The following is a 24,641-nucleotide window of genomic DNA, read 5'->3' on the forward strand; positions in this document are numbered from 1 at the left end:
TTTGAAAACATTAAAACGCTTTGTCATGCCAGGTGAATATCACAGACACGCTCAATACACAGTGAAACAGCCACAATAGTCACATTCAGATAGGGCCTTCAACTCTTTGTATGACATGGTTGTCAGCTGACAACGGAAACCGCATTAAGATTCCTGCTCGACATGGAGGGGGTTAGGCTCGCTATCCTGCTCTGTGTCTATGTGCTGCACATTACATCAGGTAGGTGTCTATCTTATAACTTAGAAGGAACATCTTTCGTATAAATTTTATAATAGAAATGGATTTGAATTACCATAATGACATGTGAACAGTGAAGGACAGTGATGCGGTTTCCCCTCTCTCTCTCTCTCTCGCTCTCTCTCTCTCTCCCTCTCTCTCTCTCTCTCTCTCTCTCTCTCGCTTTTGCTCTCGATCTCTCTCTCATAATATACAATTAATATATGATTACATTATCATATAGGACACTGGACATTACTCTTTTGTCGTTCAAAGTTGACATAAAGCTGTGAAATATACATGCTTCATCAAACAGTACAGACAACACTGCACGGTACTAAGTGGCTAACTTTGTTGGGGGATTTTATTCTGGAAACAGTCTGCATATTGTTTTGATGCTGAAAGGTGAACGTTGCTCGCACAAGTTTAATATACCACGGATCTGATGAGCACAGACCAAGCATATGAGAGTTTTGGATTACAACGCACGAGCATCGATAACGGGACATGACATGAACAAGGACAGGCCTGGATCAGTTTGCCAAACGTGGTCAGAAATGCGTTGATACCAAATTCCGGTGTGGTAGTAAGTACACAAGCCCGTCCTCTCTTGTCAGCACACAAGACAGTCCTGTCTAGATAGTACACCAGCACGTCCTCTCTAGTCAGTACACAAGCACATCCTCTCTAGTTAGTACACAAGCACGTCCTCTCTAGTCAATACACAAGGCAGTTCTCTCTAGTAATTACACAACAACGTCCTCTCTCATCAGTACACAAGATAGTCCTCTCTAGTCAGTATTCAAACAATTCCTCTCTAGTCAGTACATGCACACAAGGCAGTCCTTTCTCGTCAGTACACAAGCACGTCCTCTCGAGTCAGCACGCAAGCACGTCCTTTCTAGTCTGTACACAAGGACGTCCTCTCTAGTCAGCACATAAGCACGTCCCCACTAGTCAGTACACAAGGACGTCCCCGCTAGTTAATACACACGGACGCCTTCTCTAGTCAGGAAACAAGCATATTCTCTCGTCAGCATGCAATGTTCATGACGCCCTCTCTGGTCAGTACACAAGGACACGTTCTCTCTTAATAAATGTTATATAAAACCATCACAATTTGTGGTTCTAGATGAAGGTAACACCAAACATTTTAACAGATGTATTAGTATTCTAATAACAAGCTAGGGCAGGACTTGTACATTATTGTGATAGCATGGACTATTTGGTCAAGCTTTTTCACTCTGACATGTATTCACTCTGTATTCGCAATGTGATCTCCCCCAAATATACTCTTCAAACCTTTTCTGGCACGGTTTACATTTCCTACGGTGCCCTTACCAATCACCCCACCCCATCCTAGGATGTTATGCCTTTGGATAATACAGTAAACTACGGTAATAATGAACTTAAAGGGACCACTAATTTTAGTTCGTTATAACCGTTGTTCGTTTTAAGCATATATACAGCATAACGACAGCAAATAGTCGGTACAAAAAAGTAGATTCGTTATATCCGTCAGTTCGTTATAAGCATGTTCGTTATAAACGTAGTTTACTGTACCACATGACCTTATGACTCAAAAACCAGATAACTGGACTGAAGAAGATACGCTAGATATTGCTGGTATAATATTGTTGATTGACGAAGATTGAGACATTTCCAGATAGGATTTTAGAATCTAAAATGATTGTGTATGGTGTATATACACTCGTAACAGCAGCGGGAAAGATTACAACAGTCTACTCACTTTCAAACTCGACATGAATACTTTTGAATTGGTTGAAAAGAAGTGATAGTGCATATATTCTGTAGTATACATTGCATTGTTACCAAAAGAGTGGTCCCCGGATATGGATGTTACCAATAGAGTGTTCTCCACGTCAAAACACCGTAAGTTGTGTGGAACTGTATATCGGCTCGCGCAGATCATGTGGTATATTGTCAGTCTGTATTAACCACCCGCGGATTTGTTCAAAGTGAATTTTACAAGTGGTATACTGGCATAAAAAATATATGTGTGATGACATGACATTACCGAACATTAGTGAACTCATTTCTATCTACAGATGAAATATTTTTACTTATAAATTGAGTGAGATTTTGTTTGTGATGCACAAACATGTAACAATCGTTTTTTATTTTATTAAAAAGCGCAATGTTTAATAATATTCATGGGTATATTTAGATTTATCTTATTTCATACAATGGCGTAAAGACCATAACGATGATCAAACTCATCTCCCGATAGCTGGTGAATAACAATGGGCACATGTTCTGAACTCTCGGGTAAACCCTGCCATCATCTAGCGGGAAACATTGATACACATATAATATCTATGTCCTTTCCTTATTTTGATGGCCATATGCTCCATTTGTAAATGACAGGGGGAAATATGATAATGTGTACATACTGTTTGGTGTATTCAAATCCTTATTATCTCGACTTGAAAGCCTGGAGCATTTGACTCTTGTCTGTTTGTTCAATATGTCACATTGATAACATTGGGCTTTTGTAACCAGCTCAATATGAAGGTCATATAGTTCATCAGTAACAAGGATAAATTCATCATGTGCGTTATGTGTGCCTGACTTGGCGAATGCCAATGACTAAGTCGGATAAATACCTGGATTACGGTAGGGCATATACTTCCCCTGTTATTTGGGACAAATTATAATGGCTATCATTTCATCATTAATTATGAATTGTATTCATTCTAGACGCGTGGTCTCAATGTCAATGTTTGTGTCAGGACAGTGTGGTCCCTCGAGAACAAAACAATACAAACATATAGTATCATCAACATGTCTCCCATTTGTTCTTGTGTGTATACCTCTCAGACGTTCTATTTTGTGTATACTATGTAGACATATGTATAACTATTTTCAGATATATTTGATATTTCATTTTTTTACAACCTGTGGGAGAGACGACCGTTTGAGATAACTGGTATCCAACATAGATGTACACTCTTCACAAAATGAAACGCACAGATAGTATATAGTTCATTGAACCTGACTACACAAAAATTCGGTATATAAATTGGATATGCGTTTTTGGAAAATGTTAGTGGCCTGATATTCGACAAACGGTGCGTCAAAACGCAGCCATTTTCGATTTGCAATGTCTTAAACGGCATTGTTTTGACACTTGTTCAAAGATGTCATGGAAGAAAACAGCAAAGCAAAATACACGTGCCATTTATGGCATTCGTAACTCGCGGTAGTGGCTATAAAAAGGCAAACATAAACCAATAATTTGTCATTCAAATGTCAACATTTTTCAAGTTCGAAAATGCCGACACTCAGCACTGACGATCGGAACATCGCCATATGACGTATCCGCCTTTGGGACCGATACACACAGTTCAATTCCACTGCAGACCGTCCGAGAACCGGACGACCAATAGTTACCACCCCTGCACAGGATCGCTACATTCGGCTGTTCCACCTACGTCATCGCAATGTCACAGCTACGGAGACTGCAGGACGCATCACTGGTTTAAGGAGGATGTCCTACCAGACTGTCAGGAACCATCTTCGCGAGGCTGGAATCCCACCCAGAAGACCAGTTATCGTTCCTGTTTTGCAACAGATCCATCGACGAAGACGCTTGCGTTAGTGCCATACCTTACAGCCTTGGAATTTGAGAAACTGGAGACGAGTGTGGTTTAGCTACGAATCACGATTTCTTCTTCACCGGGGAGATGGAAGACAACGTGTTTATCGTCATCGAAATGAGCGATTAGCCCCACATTGTGCACGTGAATTCGACAATTTCCGTGGCGGTATTGTCATGGTGTGGTGGGCCATATCCTACACCACGAGATCTGACTTGGTTGTGGTTCAGGGAAATCTGACAGCAACCGCTACATGAATCAAATTCTTCAACGTCACATTCTTCCAATCATTGACCGCCAGAGGGAGCTGTTTCAACAGGACAACGCTCCGCCGCACACAACTCGTGTGATGGTAGACTACCTACATAATGCAAACATCAACGCCTTGCCCTGGCGGTCGAGATCTCCAGATCTCAACCCAATCGAACACCTCTTGGATGAACTCGATCGACGTGTACGTCAAGGGCAGGACACGCCGCAGACACACCCACTACTGGCCAACGCGTTAAAAGCAGAATGGCGCAGAAATCCGCAGGACAGAATTCTTACATTTATCCAGTCAATGCCGAGGAGATGCAGAGCCTTGATTGCGCAACCTTGTGGCCTTACGTGACATGACAATGAACAGTTTTCAATGCATATAAACAACGACAACATGTGACTATCGAGCTCCAAAATTTTATATTTGTATATATTATACTAAATTAAATATATCGACTTTATTAGGTACAATAAATTCACTAACAATCTACCTTTCCTTTTTGGAAGAGTGTAAACAATGACCTAAGGTACGATTATGACGGACTACTTTCCTGATCGTAAATCATTGATAAGTTACTGGTGCTTCAGTCAAATGTTCACCTACGTCTGTGTTAGAATGTAGAATGAGATTTAGAATGTTAACCCCCTAGATGCCTAGAATGTAGAATGTTAGATTTAGAATGTTAGCCCCCTAGATGCAACAGGTACATATGTGTCCTCACCTTCACCCCAACTCTTCAATTGGGAATGACAAATAAATACTCTACAATGCAAACCCAAACTCGCGCATATCGGCAACAGGATATATTTCCATTTCCTACGCTGTCTCTATGTTACAATGGAAAACAAAAGCGTGATAAACAATACAGAAATTGTCAGATTAATTTATGTATAAATCAACGAAACAACGAAATTTAATATGTCAGTGAAACCCGAGGGATGCAGATCTGCAGAAAAGGCTGTGTGCGGCTTGCCCACATTGCGAGTGATGCCTGTGTCATCTGTATAATGAACTTCCTCGAAACGAACGGGCAATGAATAATTAACTGTGAGAAAGCGGATGTGATAAGTGAGACAGTTAAGTATTCACTATGCATATTGTAAGCAGTGTTGAAGTGTACACATTTGATAAAGAACACCTGACCTCGTCTGTCTCTACATATCGATCGCTGAAAGTGTCATGGTTAAATTCTCAAAATAACTGATGTTAATCGTTTTACACGACTTGCACATTAATTTGATGGCATGGACTATTTGGTGTATCCTTGATACAAATCAAGAAACCTATCTCTGATATATTGCCTCTGTTAAGTTACAAGATGCTGTCCTCATGGTACATGCATGTACGGCTGCTAGTGTTACTGTTGTTGTTAGCCGATATATACTTCTGAGACAGGCATCTGTCCTGATATTACATGGGTCTCCCCATGTAGCTGTCTATGTCTTGTATAACACAATGTACTGTTTAATTAAGTCAGCTGTCGTAGAGGTACACACGACTACATTGACTGTCTCTGTTTTAATAGTCTGACAGGTAGTTGTACATGTCCCCGTGTTACATGCAGATACCCATGTCAGTGTCATTTTAGGATACAATACTTCTGTTGCAACTTCCCTGATGTTACATAAAAGATACCAGTGGCACTGACGAAATGTGATTTATACTTCTGTTTCAATTGCCATTATATTACATACGGCAACACAGTGTGTATCTCTGATATGATATTTCAGTAACAGGCATGTTATCCCGGTGGTATATGCAGATACCAGTATCAGTGTCTTTTTACAATATAATACTTTTGCTAACACTGCCCTGATGTTACATATAGTTATCAGTATCACTGTCTTTTCCTGACAAAATGCTTCTGAAACAGGCGGCTGTCTTGACAGTAAACTTGCCTACCAGTGTCACTGTTTATTTCTGATACAATGCTTTTGTTACAGGCAGCTGTCCTTACATTGAATTTGGCTTGCTTTTCTACTGTCGTTACCACTGTCCTGGTGGTACATATGGATAACCACGTCACTGTCAACCTATGGTATAATGTCTATATATTACAAGCAGCTGCCTTGATGATACATACTTCTGTCAGTGTCACTGTCTATCTATACTATTCTGCTGCTGTTACAACTGCCCTGATTGTACATATGGATACCCATGTCATTGTTTTCCTATGGTATAACGTTTATATATTACAGGCAGCTGCCTTGATGATACATACTTCTGTCAGTGTCACTGTCTATCTATGATATAATGCGTATATTACAGGCAAGTGCCCTGGTGGTACATACGGCTACCAGTGTAGTTACAACTGCAACTGTCCCAACGCCACGTGTGATTTTAGAGATGGGTGCAGAAATCAGACCTGCAACAGAGGGTGGTCAGGACCGACATGCCAGAAATGTAAAGTAATAAATTTCAGTGTACTTTTGACTCTAAATCAGCGTAAGACTATCAGAGCGGTAAAGCTAATTCTTATCTGCAATTTGTCAAATGTCTTACATAGACATGACCTCAATAACAAAATAAAGAATCGTTACGTTCTTCGGATGTTCATATCGCCATTTCAATACATTCTCTCCTTTCAAATACTTTTTAATCCTAAATAGTATTCTGATCGTATCAAAATCCATGACTTTGTTGCTTGAAGCTATCTCGCTTCAACAGAGGCTTTAGCAGTAACGCGTATACCTTTTATATCGGATAAACGTCAGTGCAAGGGCTTTGATAAAGACAGTGACTGAACGGCTGTAACACCGCTTTCAACACTACGTCCGTTATATCACGGTGTATCAGTTTCATGTGAGAAGAATGCTTTGGTGCACAGGTATGATTCTGTTGAGCCATAAATCGTCAAGGCATATCTGGGAGTCAAACCCACGATTACCGGATACTTGCAGGCCTCGAGGACATCCTTCTACACAGCGAATTGTAGTTACACCGCCTAGCACACCTGCGCTATCTGTGCACAATTTCCTAAAAACAAGCTAAGTGTAGATCAGCATATAACATGTGTCAAAGCACCCTAGAGTGTCATCTGAAGGTGTGATCCTCTATTTCCGAACATTACATTTGATACATTTTCTGTTGTGAAACAAAGTTGCAAACGGACCTATGGTTGTTCTTTACTCTAACATTATATCTTATGACAGATAACAAAGCACTCGGTAAACCAACATCAGCCAGTTGCGTCCATCTCCATCAGTCACCAAGTAAGGCTGTGGACGGAGTTACCATAGCGAGCCACGATAGCTTCTGCTTTCATTCAGCCTTCAACGACGCTAGTATAGCAGATGCATGGTGGAGAGTGGATCTGAGTGAGATGACACAAATACATGACGTCACCATATACCTCAGGACAGACCGTGAGTCGTTTACATCCCACTGTAAAGACTATTTTATGTCTTCTTAGCTAATAATTACCACTGTGCAGTTTGTGCCAAAACTACGTCAACCTGTTTCAAACGACATGAAACTTAGACCTTGTCTCAGGGTTGTCAAATCCAGAAAGGTGGCGTTTGCTCAGTTCTGAGTCTAGTCTACATTTGGTCATGGGTTCAGTATTGTACACATGCATACATGAAACTTACTTCGTAATGATTTCCAAAGATTAGAAATTGTGAACATTTGTTATTTCACGTAATATGTAGGTAGGAGTAATTGTGCAACGGTTAGAGGTTGCAGGTATTATAAGGGTACACACACAAGCCCCTCCTACCGACAGCCCATTCATATCTGCCGAGTGTGTTAGGTGGACTACAGCAATGCGTGGAATAAAAACGCAATCGGCTGACCGTTATGCTTACAAACAAGCGGAATGCCGCATCCCCAACTTTCAGAACCCCCATCCAACCACATCCTCAGCCTTATGTCCGATAGGCATATTTTAGGATGTTGACTGTTTGTTTGTTTGTTGTTTAACGCCGCACTCAGCAATATTCCAGCTATATGACGGCGGTCTGTAAATAATCGAGTCTTGACCAGACAATCCAGTGATTGACATTACGAGTATCGATCCATTGTGATACGATGACGTGTATTAACCATAGTCACACAGCCTGACCACCCGATCCCGTTAGTCGCCTTTTACGGCCAGCTTGGGTTGCTGAAGACCTATCCTATCCCGGATCTGCACGAGTCTGTTTCATGATTGACAAAGATGTTGCTTATGTATACATGTTTAAGGTATAAAATATATATGAGTGATCCTATTTTCATAAATATACATTTTCTAATTAAGACATTTGTATCAGTTTTGACATTTAACAGATAAAGTTCGTCGGAATGGTATCCAGATCTACACAGCTGAAACTGACGCCTCCCCACCTGCCGGAGACCACTGCTACAACTTGACAGGGAAGGAGGACGGGACAGACATACCTGATGTTTTGAACGTCACATGTTCTGGTAACGGGCGCTATCTAGTGCTGTACACAACTGTAAAACACAGCGGTGACACAGTACCCATTTTGGATTTCTGCGAAGTGCAGGTTGACGGTAGGAATCATGTTTAATATCATATATAACTCATCAATCTCCAAGTTTTGATTTTTCATATGTTCATTTAAATATCAATATGCTCTTTGTTTTCTGATGTTTTAAACGTGTTCCGGGGAAGGGATCGACCTGGCCCTGTACACCATTACTGTAATCAACGAAAGTATCCATGTTAACAATACCCATCCTGGATTTTTCATAAAAAAAAACAGGGAAGCTTCACCAAAAACAAATGACACAATAGATACTATTGTTAATCCTAAATTCCACTTTAAACACTTGAACATCGGTCGACAAGTAATCTAAACTGCCGCATTTCACCCAACATATTTGCCCCAAACCATGTTCTAAGCCTCAGAAACGCTTATTAACATCGTAACCGTAGGGTTTCCCCTACATAAATTTAATTCAAATAATTCACTCTATTTTGTTATTAATGAGACGAGTAATAAAAACCAGGGAAAAGAATGGCAACAAACGCATATTTACATATATACAGTATTTGAATAGTAATGTACCTTTAGCACATTTCTTGTTGCACACTACTATTACTTTATGGACACTGGTTTTACTAATTTTAACAACATATTTCTGAAATGTGTTCACATAAGCGATTATATGAAGTTAATTAAGTTGTGATGCATTCTATAACACATTTTACACATTTGTTTTGTATACTTTAATCCTTGTAGATGCGGGTACATGTATATGCATGAATGTTTTCATAGTAAGTAAAATGCATATAACCTTCCTTTTCCCTCATCAATAGTTTGCAGTCCTGGTACTTTCGGCTCTGACTGTGACACCTACTGCCACTGTGACGGTGAGGTGTGCGACTACGTGAGCGGCATCTGTCCGAGTGGATACTGTCTCCCAGGCTGGAAGCAAGACAAGTGTGACACAGGTTCCTATTTGATTTTGTGCTGATATTTTTCATCAAGAATCAACCTTCAGGATCGTATATTAGTCCCAAACTTAAAACAAAAACAGTCGAGGGCATACAGCTCATTTGTAACTATATTTAAAATCTTCATGTTTTCAGAGTGTATCCCCGCCTATTATGGACTAAACTGTAATAAGAAATGCTCTGATAGGAACTGCAAGACCGACAACTCTAGCTGTGACCACGTGACAGGGGAGTGTGTTGGGGGTTGTTTGACAGGGTTGAATGGAACAGACTGTACACAGAGTAAGACCATAATGTACTTACAACAAATCAATACCTGGCCTTAACTGCTGAAAATATCTCCAGGGATCTCAAACACAATTTGATGCACCAGATCATTGGTTCAAGTTTGACACTAATAAGGGGATAAATATTTTTAAATATTTCATAGTTCCTACGTATTTGATGCATGGTACAAATGTATCAATAAACACGTTCTAGAATGCTTACTTACCTATGGAGACGACTGTGCTTACCTGTGCTCTGCCAGACACTGCAGTGAGACATTTTGGTTTGGGTACACCTAGTCCTTGTGTGACCCTCTAACCATAGTGTTTAAACAGTCTGACTTAGTTTATACTTCAAAATACCAATACATTCATATATATATACTTGATGTATATGCAAGGGCGTTAGATCTTGGCATACCAACTGTCCAGGCATTGATGTTACGTTTATACATTCTTAAATCCAATATCAATCAGTCAGCTTCAATACACTGCTGAACGTGTGCTGAACATACAAAAGGTTTTGGTATTCACTTTTCCAGTCAAGGAAATGACATTGTGTGTATGCAGTGCGCATAGAGTAAGATACAGAAACCGTTATTGTCAAACATTCTATACGTTTTGAATGAAATCAATGAATGAGTGGCTTGCCATGTTTCATGTTACTAACGGACCTAAATTATGTAACATTTCTTTATAAAGTGTGTCTGTGAGCGTGTGTGTGTATGTCTATAGTTTAATTATCCCCAAGGAACCTATGTTTCTACTTCAAATGTAATCTGTGTTTTGATCACCTCCAAATAACAATAAAATCAACAAGGGTATGGTAGTTAATCATATAGTGCATTCGTTTAACTATGTTGAACTTCATGTTCCAGAATGTACCCTTGGCAAGTATGGACCAAACTGTAATCAGAAATGCTACAATAGGAACTGCGAGGACGACAACTCTAGCTGTGACCACGTGACAGGGGAATGTGTTGGGGGTTGTATGGCAGGATGGAATGGAACAGACTGTACACAGAGTAAGACCATAATGTTTTTACAACAAATCGATACCTGGTCAAGCTTGTTTGAAAAAACACCAGGTATCCCAACCACAAATTCATGCATCTAACCAGAGGGGTTGTCAGACGTTCTCAATGCACCAATAGAGGTACACATGTCTTCTATTATCAATTGTTCCTTCATATGTGATGCCTGGTACTCATGTATTCATAAACTTGCTTTAGAATGCTTACATACCTTCGGAGACGGCTGTGCTTACCTGTGCTCTGACACTGCAGTGAGACACCAACATGTGATCACGTAACCGGCAAGTGTGAAAACGGCTGCAATCCCGGATGGAAAGACACTGACTGTACAACAGCGTGACACACTTATTTTTTTTAATCCGTTCAATACCTTCCTGTGTGCCCCTCTGGCCATAGAGTTTAACAACACGGTAGCAACGGTAGCGATGTTCACATGGTAACCTTCTGAAATCTGTGAAGTATCATCAGCGTGTACAAAAGTGCGAATATATCATGGAAGACCTTTAAAGTATATGCCAATGTTTCATTTTGTTAAAGTGAGGATTCTTTGTAAAACTCAATGGGTACATTTTTCAGTGGTTGTGATACTGTAAAAGTAATAATATCGTGATAATGACTGTATGCCAAACGTATAATTGTACAAGGAATAATGTTTTGTCACTAGGGATGAGTGTAAGTGTTGTGGAGTTGTCTGTTAGTGTGAATCAGAGTAGGGACACATGCTGTTTGTGGATGGAATGATATCATGTCAGTGAGCAAGGAAGAAAGGAGTCCAATTGCAAGACAATTTGGGCACACTATGGCTAAACACGAAAGGACACTATATATCATTGGGTGTATACTTAGTGATGCTGGTATAAGCTTGAACGTGACTACCACACAATTTTGTCTTGATAGTACTTCTGAAAACATATATTTAATACTCAAAACACAGAAGGTGTTTTTTAAAGGTAAAAAAACCCACTTTGTTTCTTTTGTCAAATAGGCATTATTTGTTTTTATTTTACAAGAAGGCACTTAATCAGTGTTATTGTCAGTTAGTGTCACGATAATTGGATAGCTTTCCTTTTGTATCGAGTGATGCAAAGCTCCAGCTTTTAGTGTTTACATTTTGACATTTTAACTTTGGAGCTGCAAACGGGCATGCTCTTTCTACCAAGACTTCCAAGAGTGTCATACGACGGACTCTTGTTCAGACGGGTTTTTTTTATCAAGGCTGCACCATTGAAGGCCTAAGTGGAGCTTGCAGTTGGTAGACATGTGGAAGACATTTCCAAATGTGATGCACTGGTTACAAAAGTGATGTCCGATGCAACTCCCTGGATTGTGCTTGCATAATGACAAGCGATTAGTGTACTTGTATGAGACCATGTGCTTTTATAATGTCAAAATGGGATGTCCTTGTAATATGTTCTCGTGTTTTTCAGGCGAACATTTGACTTGCCTTTGCGTGTGTTAGTGACGAGTGCCACCGGTGGGGTGAATACGCTCACCCTTTCGGTCAACACCTGCTATCATCGCTTTTTGGTAGTGATTTATAAACACATGCTCATGCTTTTTGCAGATATTTATCATCGATATGGAAAGGGTTTTGTCACTTTTGTTTACACGAAGAAATCCATTGAAAATCCTGATCCTTTGGAAAGATTCTATACACGATGTGATGTAATAATTGATGATGATGCCATCCAGTGTTATCGGTGGCGGAAAAGAGGAGAAATAAATGTTCATTGTTCAGTAGGTTCAGTTCTACATTCCCGTCGCTGTAAAACATCATCCTCTAGTTCCTGCATAAAAGGAAGGAAAGGTGGCTTAATACTGACTGAGTTATTAAGATTTAATTAAATTCCGCCTGTTCTGTGTCCAACTTGTACGAGCGGGAAGAATCGCCCTAAAGCGTATGATTCTCGTTTGGGTGAACATTCATCCCTAGCCTGTGATTACATGATGTGAACCTGTACCAGAGGATATAAGCACTAAATGAGTGTTTGGTGATAGTTATATAACAAGGTTAAAAGCTGTGGCAGTGCAAGTGCAGGATGATAAATGCACAACACTTTGGGAAAGGGTGTTCAGGTTTTTGTTGATAGGATTACAAAACACTCTCTATCAAATAGTCACCTTGTCGTAACTGGAGCATGCTTTTGTTCACATTTGAATGATATCACTTCATTACTTAAGATCTGAATTGCTAACCTTCAGAATGTAAACCTGGAACCTTTGGGCCTGACTGTTCTCGTTGCGGCTACTGTGACGTCACGTGTAATGTTGGCGATGGGCACTGTCCAGGAGACTGTCTGGACGGCTTTACCGGTGACCGATGTGATGTGGATGTCAGAGGTTAGAATCTCGTTGAACCTTTTTTGTGCTTCCCTTATTAAATTAATCAACATAAGGACCACATATTAAATGTAGTTTGATGTTAAACATTTATCACACTAACACAGTTCTCATGGCGCAATATATACTGAACAACAAAAGTTCCTGTGATATCGAATAAGATTTAATGCAAAGTGATGTTCTTTAACCAAATCAGAAACAATTTCGGTTTGCAACAGATAAAAGACTCCTGTAAGTGTTCAAATTGTTTAATTTGCCATACTGACTTCAGAAAATGCTTGATTTCATAATAATATGAATATGCCAAAATGTCAATTTACAAATCAATAGAGTCCACCTCTGGTTGCAATGCAAGCAACACATCTTCGTCTCATGGAATGGGCCAGGCGTCACACAAAGTCCTGTGGGATATCTGTTCATATCTGCTGGAGCAAGTTTCGAAGTTTCTGGAGTGTCTGTGGAACACGTGGTATCCATCTCATCCCACATGTGCTCGATTGGTAGAGATCAGGGATCGAGCCGGCCAGGGGATGACAATCACGTTGTTTTGTTGAAGAGAATCCTGAACAAGTCGAGCAATTCGAGGCCGGGGGTTGTCATGTTGAAAGATCATGCCTGGGCCATGACGACGCAAAAACGGTAGAATAACAGGGCCGATGGTCTCGTCGCGGTAGCGCTGTCCATTGAGATTACCCTCTTCCACTATCAAACGGGTCCTCTGTCTTGCTGTAACCCCCCCCCCCCCCCCCCATACCATAACGCTGCCGCCCCCGAACCGATCTGATTCCATGACACAATGCTTGACGTAGCGTTCACCTCGACGTCGATACACTCGCATCCGTCCATCGGTGTGGCTGAGGTGAAAACGAGACTCGTCAGTGAATAGAACTTGTCCCCACTGCCTTGCCGTCCAGCGTAGAACGCTCTCTGCACCACTGTAGACGTACTTGAAGGTGGTTTCTTGTCAAAATGGGACGTCGGGGGGTCTTCTGGCGACAATCCCTACACATCTGAGGCGGCGACGTTCGGTTTGTGAAGATATTCGTCGAAGGCCAGGGGTGCTTCTTGCAGTCACTGTTGCTGGCTGGAATCGATTTCGTAGGTTTGTTGTTCAAATCCAGTTGTCATGTTGGGGAGGGTCTCTGACTACATTCATCTGTTGCCTACGTTGCCATAAACACCAGATGGTGTTTCTGTGGACGTTTAATTGTCTTGCAACATCACGTTGACTCGATCTTGCTTCAAGCAAACTAATGGCTCGCAGAAGCTCATTTTCGGACAGGCGTGGCATTTCGTAATGTTGCATTATTGCGTCATTTTCTTGTTTTTCTGAGCGGTTGTTGTCAGCACGATGCTGAACAATGCATATGGAATCCCGTTAACGCACATGTTTTTATACCCATTCTTGGGTAGTAAAATGCATGGGGCTTGCATAAAAGTCAACTTTTGCATGGAATGTATGCTTTTCTGTAGCAGCTGCGTTTTGGTGACTTGATTCCATACATGTACTACAATATTGAAAACCAAACTTTACTTGTTTGAAAAATACACTGAAATATTGGTGTCACAGGAACTTTTGTTGTTGAGTATAGACACGTTAAGCTGGCATACGGATGACGCAAAATATCTTATGTGCAGCATAACATAATGTTTCGATTAATGTGTGTTATGGCATTCAATCCAGTGTCATCTGTAACAAGTGGTGTCATCGGGGGAGCAATAGGAATGGCTGTGATGTTGTTGCTTATTGCTGGACTGACCGCATGTCTGATTCGAACTGGAAGGTAACTGCACGCATTTTATAAACATTATACGTTCGGTATTAAAATCATTCTGTTCAGAATAATTCAAGCATTAGAGTTTTTATGGGATTGTCCGCCATACTTTCATGTTTCAGACTGACGTGGCGATCATCAGCTTGCGCAGATCCTAAAGACGGGAGAAATATGACTGTTACAGACACTGGGGAGATTCCTGCACACGCGCATGTTTCCGGTGTTGATGGTCAAGACTATGTTGAACTGAATGACCTCACAAGAGAGGAAGATAAGATGTCAACGTATAATGTGATTCAAAACTAAGAATATTTAAATAATCTAATCTAAGAATCACATGTCTGTGCAATCACGAAAATGTTGAACAACATTATTGTTACACCACGTCGTATTGATTTGACGTGCAAAGAACCCCGAAATGAGGCAATAGATACCTCGTTGTATAATTGTGTTTGCTAAATACTTTTCCGACAACCTTTCTTGAAACAAGGACAAAATTATTCACGATCATGGACCTTATTGATGTTGCTTGGTATTTTGCTTGTAAAGATGTCAAAATCGAATATTATCAGTATCAGATTAAATATTTCGCGAAATACGTGCATTGTATGTCCATGCCAAGATCAGTGTGATAAACAGACGTTTATCAGAACGTTCATAACGTTTTTTGGCTTCCATGTGTTCCATGCCAACGAATCCTGAAAAATAACAATAATAACTTCATTTTATTGTTTGCATTATCAAATGTCAGAGTAGCAAAGCGTAATGTATTCTGATTTGCATCTTCACTGTTGTGTGTTTCACAAGTGGTTTGGCAGTTATCGTGTGTAAAGTAACACAAGGATCAGAGTACGCAGAATGGTATGGTATGTCATTGTATGGTACTAGTGTTCAACATGGGCCACACAAATGCCTGGGCTGACTTGCGATGCAAAATGTTTGAAGGGATGCAATTCTTGTTCAGATAATGTCACAGTCGTTATTTAACCTTGCTCCACTGATTGCTATACATGAAGTATGTTATGTTATGTTTTATGTTATATGTCTAATGATCATATTCTTATGTACATTGTATTTTGACTTTATGAATTTGTATTGTTCGTTGTTTATATGTGTCCTTTTTTGTCGTTTTTATCCCGCACTGTAACGCTATGTGACAATGACGTAAAGTATAACGCTTATAACGAAAACAGTAAGATTATATTCTGAGACGTTATGGGAAGAGACCTTAACTGGGTCGAACTTATGTTTTTCGGCAGTTATAATCATTAGTATGAAGTATGAAATTATCCGATTATGTAGTTTTTACAATGATACGTGTTCCTTTTGTCATTTAACTTGAGACTCTCGCTAGATTAATTTTTTTTCAGTAGTCTCCTTCAGGTGTGTCATTGTAATGATTAGTATATGTAATTTAACTGTAAATATGTACCTTGAAATCCTTGTCAGTCACCACTTTCGCGATATTCCTTAACAATATTTGTTTGATCATTAGGATAGATTGAATTACCTTGTTTTGCGTCCGTTCGAAAATAATAAAGAACGTTAGGTTTCTTTAAATTACAAACTAAACATATATTTTATTGCAAATGTATACGTATATGTCTTTTAGTTCGTTATATATGCCCTGTTGGGATTCTGGGATTCTGGATTTTAAGTGGTTCCCTCAAACGTTGATTTGTCGTAAGGTCCGACTTAATGGATCGGTGGTCAGGCTGGGTGGCGTGTCATCACATCCCGACGGCGTCGATTGTTGCTCATAATATCAATCACTGATATCTGGGCCAGACTCGATTATATACAGGCCTCCGCCTGTGGTCTAAATATACGTTAGTTTTAAAATCAACATCAGTATTGAAAAAACATGGTTATAGTTATTACTTTGTAAAAATAAAACCCGAACAATTGTGGAGTTTCATCATATTTATATAATGTTAGGTAAAACTCGTAAAGGTAAACAAGTAACCATTCACATTTGTTATAAAAAATGTTAAAACCCACACTCCTCGGCACGGTGCTCTCGCTATGACAGTTTTTGCAAGAACTGTGCGCGCGAAAATAAATTTATTGAAGAAATCAAAGATTGTGTATTGAATTAATTAAGACCTTCATAAGCTCTTTGGACCAGACGTTCCAGTATTTTTTTTAAAAGAAGAACAACACCTCTTCTTGTAAATATGTTTTACCGTCTACTGACCATGCTTTTTTATCACTTTCTCATTGTCTTTTCTCATACCTTCACTCACATTTCCCAGTCTTTCGAATCGCTTGTAGCATTGCCATATTCTGGTATATTTACATAGAAGAATGCAATAATGTTTCAAATAAAGAATTTCGTAATAAACAATAAATGTAGAAAGCGAGATTTGTTGTTATTTGCGGAATTTTAAACATACCGAATAAGTACATACTCAATGTGATATGTCTATGTGTCTATCATTATCCACAATATTACATACAAAAGCATGACCGATAGCTATATTGTAAGAGGTTTGACTCGCCTTGGTATGTTTTTGCGAATATTAACAAGAAACGACAACTCGGTCTATTTTGCGTGAGTGAGTGAGTATGGTTTTACGCCGTTTTAATCAGTATTTCAGCAATATCAACGCGGGGAACACCAGAAGTGGGCTTCAAACAATGTACACATGTCGGGAATCGAACCCGGGTCGTCGGCGTGACGTTCGAACGCTTTAACCACTAGGCTACCCGACCGCCCCCGGTCTATTGAGTGAATAGACAATGTAAACTCAACGCAGGAAATATGCTGAGCCCACTGAAATAGATGTACGCAGTGACTTGCTAAACATGTTAAACATGTTATAACCAAGGACAGTGTCAAGGAAGATACTTTCAACTGTATTGTAAAAATGCATGAATTATCAACATCATTACAAGTAAGACGAGTTCTATGGATGAACAACTTCCTTATAACAGTTAGTGCGACGTTTCGGTGTAGATGCTAACACCTTTGTCCAGCAAGTGATGATTACTTACTTACTTACTTACTTACTTACTTACTTACTTACTTACTTACTTACTTACTTATGTGTTTCCGAAAGGGGCGAAAGAGGTGTGTGCAACCCAAGAGGGGGCTTTAGGGGTTGCTTATATAAAATTTGGGAATTTTGAGATTTGGAATAGATGCCGATGGGGTTGGGGAGGAGAACTAAGGTAGCTGGGTATGGTGGATGTTTGTTTGTTTATGTGATTTTGATTTGATAGATTATTTTGTTTTAAGATGCGTTTTATTAGTTCCGTTTTGATGAAGAATACGCCAAAGGCCTTGAAGTTTTCTAGTTTATTATTATTATTATTATTATTATTGTTATTATTATTATTATTCTAGTTTTGTGGGTTTGGTATTGCTTCTAGAGTGAGAGCCTTGTTTAGATTGAGGGTGGTTTGTAATGCGATTCGATGTGTTAGGTAGTGTGTGCAGTGGATGAGTGCGTGTTCTGGGGTTTCTAGTTTGTTTGCAGTGTGGGCAGTTACCTGTAGTATGTTTTTTTTAATTTGTTTAGGTGGTTATTTAGGTTGGTGTGTCCTGTTTGGAGTTTAGTGATTACTCTGTCGATTTTTTTATGGTTGGAGAAATGTTGGTTTGGTTAGTGGTTTCCTGAGTACTATTTTGATTTGGCTATTTGAGTTTAGAATAGGTAATGCCATTTTTTAGTGATGTTTTGCTTGTTTACGCTTTTAATTTCTGATTTTGAGATGGGTAAGTTTAAGCTTATTTCTGGGATTTTGAGGGATAGTTTAGCTGCTTTATCGGCGTTTTCATTACCGTATATTCCTAAGTGGGCGGGGATCCATAAGAATGTTATTTGTTTGCCTGTCTTAGTTAGGTCGTTGGAGCTTTTAAGTATTTGATTTATTAATTTAGGTCGTTTTTTTGTATTTTTGTTTTGGAGGGCTTGCAGTCCACTTAGGGAGTCGGTAAGTATTAGGATTTTTGTGTGTTTTTTTATATTCTTGATTGTGGAGGGCTGAGGCCATGCCCATTAGTTCTGCCGTGAATATTTATTGGTTGTCTGATTGGATAGTGCTAAACAACATAGGTACATATACTTATTAACATCAATGTTTATACAGTATATTGATTGATGTACACAGACAGCTGATTAAGATAATTGGAAGGGATGACTAATGAACACAGAGTCAACAAGCAGACTGATAGAGATGATGGAAGCCAGTGGATTATTTGGATGGGATTTAGCAATTAGGTGATGGTAAACAAGCAGGATGTAATAGCCTTGATCTCTGTTGATTGCTGGCTGGATCCTTTTTATGTAGATGGCTTCTAGGAGTTTCGTGATTTTGTAGTCTGATTGATTGTTGGCCAGGATCTTGATGTTGTTCCACTGGATGTTGTGGTCGGGGTGGGTTTGGGTGTGGTCGGAGATGGCTGATTTTGAGTCATGTTTTTGTACAATCAATCTACTGTATAAACATTGATGTTAATAAGTATATATACCTTTGTTGTTTAGCACTATCCATCACTTGCTTGATAAAGGTGTTAGGATCTACACCGAAACGTCGCACTAATTGTAAGTTGTTCATCCATAGAACTCGTCTTACTTCATCACACCAACTTCTACACGCCGTGATATGACTGGAATACTGTTTAAAAACGGCGTTAAACCCAACTCACTCACTCACCAACTTCTAAATGCCACTGATAGAAACATCATTACAAGATATTCCACAAATGACAACGAACACGAAGGTATTGCGTGAGGAGAGGGGGGGGGGGGGGGGGGGGCAGGGAGAGTGTCAAGGAAGATACCTGCAATTGTATTGTCAAAATGCATGAATTATCAACACCATTACAAGTTATGCCACGAATGACAACACACACGAAAGTATTGTGTCAAGTTTGGAGAGGAGGGGGGGGGGGGGGGTTGCTCAGTAATTGATCAACCATCAAGACTTTAACATTACCACATGGAACTCCATGTAATCCTTCAGAATGTCACACTTGTCAGTCAATATCGCATTACCCACCACGGGCGACAATGCACGCCCTCGATTCGACGACAGGTAGAAGATGTGAGACGTCAGATCACCAGAAATGGGATTCGACAGCATTAATCTTGGAGGACTGTCATTAACAGATCATTGTTAAAAGGGGGACCTGGTCTTGCTCTATTTTGTTGGTCAAGGTGATCCCACAGTACACGTAGGTGATAAGTCTGATGGGGCCTTGTGTTATCTTGTTATAAGAGTAATTCCGGGGATTCTGTTGCAAGAACGGTAGCACAGCAGGGTAGAGAGATTAATCAAGGTAGCACTGTCCAGTTTCTTTCCAAACCCTTCAGATCTGTTTTGACCTGGTTAATAATGTCACCTTAACATGGCTAATGATGCCACATTGACATGGCTAATGGTGCCACATTGACATGGCTAATGACGCCGCCTTGACCTGGTTAATGATGTCGCCTTAACATGGCTAATGATGCCACCTTGACATGGCTAATGACGCCACCTTGACTTGGCTAATGGTGCCGCCTTGACATGGCTAATGACGCCACCATGACATGGCTAATGACGCCGCCTTGACATGGCTAATGACGCCACCTTGACATGGCTAATGACGCCGCCTTGACATGGCTAATGATGCCACATTGACATGGCTAATGACGCCGCCTTTACTTAGGAAATGATGCCGTATTCACTTGGCTACAGATGCCACCCCAAACAATGGACACTGTCCAGTGACTGACAGGATAACTTGACCATCAACCTGGTGACTGTCATTCGGCTACAGCCAAAACTCCTTGCAGCATGGTAATGCATTGCTCCTTGATGAATCATACCAACGGCTTATTCACTTACCAACGGCAACGGCATTTATCTTATCATGTTATTTGTCACCGTCTAATCGTTTGGGTGTGAGTGAACAGTACATCGTTCCTGTTATACCCATGTCTTTGTACGTTGACATACTGCTAGTGCAGATAGGTTTCACTGATCTTGTCACGATAGCACGTGCACTACTCAGAAATTGTTTTGGTAATGTTTCGGCGATTAATTGTCAACCACTATTCGGCGTTAGGTCTCAAAGTGTCCAACTTTTAGTTTGGTAACGTTACGTTTGTTTTTGTCAGTTTAAATCAAAAGTTATCCTATTCATGTCCACCATGCACAATCTTAATTAGTACTTGAAAAAATCATCAAGCAATTGTGTGTACACACGTGTCAAGTTGACACATTTTCCGTCATTTTGCTTTTGCTACACATGGCGTACATTCATTGTGACAGCATTAGCGAGTGTCCACTTAAACCTCTATGTTCAGGTTGATGTTGCTGGAGGGGAGAATGAGAACGCTTTCAACAGTATTTTCTCCAGTGACAAAGAATGAGAACTGTGTGACAAAATGTGTTTGCGTATCTCATTCCTAAACTCATAATACATAATTTGATTTGTGTGGCCATTTTGTCAAATAATTCAAAATTCGGATAATTATTTTCAAATTGTTTCCGTATATAAGTTTTAGTTGCTTTGTTAAACTAATAATGAATGCAACACCTGTGGGTGACCGATACGTCGCCATTGACGCCTTTGACGCTGTGCGTCCCTCAGGGTCGTGTCTGTGTTCGAATTCATGATCCGCAAATATTATCCTTAGTTGCTACATTATTGTACATGAGGTAAACATTATACACTTTCATCAGCTGTCATCCCACATTATTCGAATGCGCCGAAACCCAATTTTGTGACACTGTTATTTGTGTCTATTTAGAAGCCTTGATTTCCGTCACAGAACAGAAACATCTTCCGATCAGTGAAGATGCTTCAGATACCTAGTCCGATTACACTCGAAGACCTGGGGACCTTAATCCTTGGCAACTCCCATCTCCGCCACATGTCGTGTCGACCACACCCTACTGTGGTGTTACACAGGTTAAATCTACCCTGACGACTATCTGTTTATTTCAGTATCGAAAAACAGTAAATCATCCTACGATATTAAAGCTGAAAAAGAACAACAGTGTTTTCCTTCACGACCTTGTTCTGGTGTTCAGAGGTCATGTGTAATTCAGTGGCAAACATCTGCGGCCCAAGTCACTTTCCTCATAACGTCGGCTGACATGCGATGGTATATTCGAAGAACTGTTTTAGGATCGTCAGATCATCTCACTCATTCGCTCTATGTTTTCAGAGAGGTTGACAGGAAAACTGCTGTATCTCTCGGCATCATGGGAAACATTCTCTGTGGCATCCTTGTCGATCATCGTGTGGACATCGTTGGTCACGTCAGAACATTCGTCAAATGTTGTCCTGGCTTTCATATTACACAGGTGTCTATCTGCTTTTATCTATTATCTGATGAATGTTTGGTATTTAACGATGAACTTAGCAATAGTCCAGCTGTATGATGGTGGCATGCAGATATTTGACCAAATCAAAACAGTGACTGATACTGTGAAAACGTCCCCCGCCGTCAATCAGCAATCAGTCATGTCACAAAGCATGACAATCCGAACCCTGAATATCTCAGTCAAAGCTTTAATCGTGGCGACATCCGCAATCCCGTCTCACGTTGTGAGGCTTCACATTTGCTTCAGAAGTTTACTGTTGCATTGTTGATACTTCCTGTAGAATCACGGAAATTTCGTGCATAGCTACCCATTTTGAAAATACATATTGACCACTTATCAGCCTTGTGGGATTGAGTACGTGTATGACGGACGTTTCAGCTTAACCATAACAGTAATGTGCTTAATCAACAGATCCATATTTCTCCCTTATGAATACTTTAATTGGGTCTTAAATCAAATTATCAGGTTTAAACAAACGTGGAATAAATACGGCTTAATGGATTTCACATGCTCACTTTTGTGTTCATCGTACACAGACAATTCGTGGCTGATCATATGCCTCTTGTCTTTCCCCTCTTTTGGATTTGTTTGTTTGTTTGTCTGGTTTAATGCAACACGCAGCAATAGTCAAGTTATATAAAGGAAGTCTAAACCAGACAGTCCAGTGTCATGTGCAACGATCCAAGCAGCCAGGGAAAGCAAGCTGACAAACACCGAGCCTAACCACCAGATCCTGTAAGTGACAGTCGCCTCCTACGACAACCATAGTTTGCTGGGAACATACTCTTTCCCGAAAGCACCACGGGGGCTGAAGTTGGACTTTTCATGTGACAGATATATAATTATGAAAATAAGGCTTTGACGTTATCATTTACTGTCAAATGTTCATGAGGTAGTTAATGTTGCAAGATGATGTGCGGTTGCTGTATGACTTCTGTCGTCGCTGTGGTCTGATGGAGGATAATGCCAGCAACTACGCTAATCTGTGACATGGTACAGCTTCTGTATACAGTTGGTAGTAATCATTTAAAAACCCTTTACAGGTGTTGTTTTCAAATGATTCCGAGAGGTTAATTATTGCTTGCTGTTACTGTCTTTATTTCTGTACACATGTGTGTTTAATTTTTTTTCAGATTTTGTATATATCTTATTTGTGCTATTTTCCCATTATGTATTTTGTAATGGGGATTGTGACATATTCAGTTTTGATTTTTTTTTTCAAACTATTTCTCAACATCAGTGCCAAGCAGAGTTTGCGTGTAGGGTGAAGAGTTGGGTTCAAGAGGATAAACTGATTCCTTGGATATGTGACTCCAAAACAATAATGTCACAGAATTCATTAGATTTATTAGGATATATTGTTTGACTCAATATGTGGAGCAAATAGACGACATTTAAGAATACAGTTTGTCAAGTTATGCAAGAAGTGATGTGATTTTGAAGAACTTTATGATACACTTTGAATAACACGTATAATCCCTCAACGAATAGTGGCCAATACACTGTAAAGATTTATTTATAACACATAATCGATTACCTGACGGTAGGTATTGTGTGCCTTACAGATATAACGTTGTTCATGATAGTTTATCTACATGTTAATTTATTCATATTTCCACACAAGTGGGTTTGTATAAAGTTAGAAGGAAGTGTTCCGGGTATGTTTCATTTCCAACAATGAGTACATTACAACACCAACTTGATAAGCTACGTTTACACTCCCAGCCTCATGATTGAACTTGTGGTTTAGTTTGACCGTACACACGAACTTGCATTTACATCACATTTCATCGCCTGTACAAACGGAGCTGCATGCCTCTTTTTCTCGATTAGTTATACACGATTTCAAGAATTTGTTTTCAACGGAATTAATTGTGTATGTTGTAATACAGCCTACCTCGTTGTCTCGAACTACTGTGGACCAAAGAAATAGTTGCTTTTTGCTTGAAGGTTCGACACACCCTACTCGATCATATTACCGTCTTGACCTAGTCATCAGAAATCAATTGTATCACACCGTGCATGTTATGTAAATAACATACATGTTTATAGTCTATCACTTGATTATCAACTTCGAGGTCGACTTATCAGGGTAGGTTATAATATATTTTCACCTTTTGCGACTATTAACTGATTTCAAGACTAACGAGAATTAAACACATCAAGTTCGACGCAATAGCGGGTTAAAATAATAAGAAATATAGTAAGAGTTCGACACACCCAGAAATTCGACACATCCGAGTTAGAGACAACTTGGTTTGACTGCGTTTAATGTGCTTTTTGATATAAAGGCCTATTATTCATATGTACATACTGTGTCATGATGTATGTAAGCTGACAAGTCTACAGTAAATATACAACGTCCACCACAGAGAATAACCAGTGTCTATAAACCGC

The 24,641-nt window shown here is 39.8% G+C and overlaps 1 protein-coding gene across 1 annotated transcript; it reads left to right on the forward strand.

Moving 5' to 3' along the window:
* The first annotated feature begins 151 nt into the window (after positions 1–151).
* LOC124125565 (multiple epidermal growth factor-like domains protein 10) lies at positions 152–17,267 on the forward strand. The gene is made up of 10 exons (XM_046488892.2): positions 152–220; positions 6,368–6,502; positions 7,252–7,464; positions 8,369–8,596; positions 9,366–9,500; positions 9,639–9,785; positions 10,648–10,794; positions 13,006–13,143; positions 14,828–14,927; positions 15,041–17,267. The coding sequence occupies exons 1-10, from the start codon at positions 163–165 to the stop codon at positions 15,222–15,224; spliced, it is 1,485 nt and encodes a 494-aa protein (XP_046344848.2). The 5' UTR covers positions 152–162; the 3' UTR covers positions 15,225–17,267.
* Positions 17,268–24,641: the final 7,374 nt, after the last annotated feature.

This window comes from Haliotis rufescens, unplaced genomic scaffold (genome assembly GCF_023055435.1).
Source record: "Haliotis rufescens isolate VD_foot unplaced genomic scaffold, xgHalRufe1.0.p SCAF_2, whole genome shotgun sequence".
Lineage (NCBI taxonomy): Eukaryota > Metazoa > Mollusca > Gastropoda > Lepetellida > Haliotidae > Haliotis > Haliotis rufescens.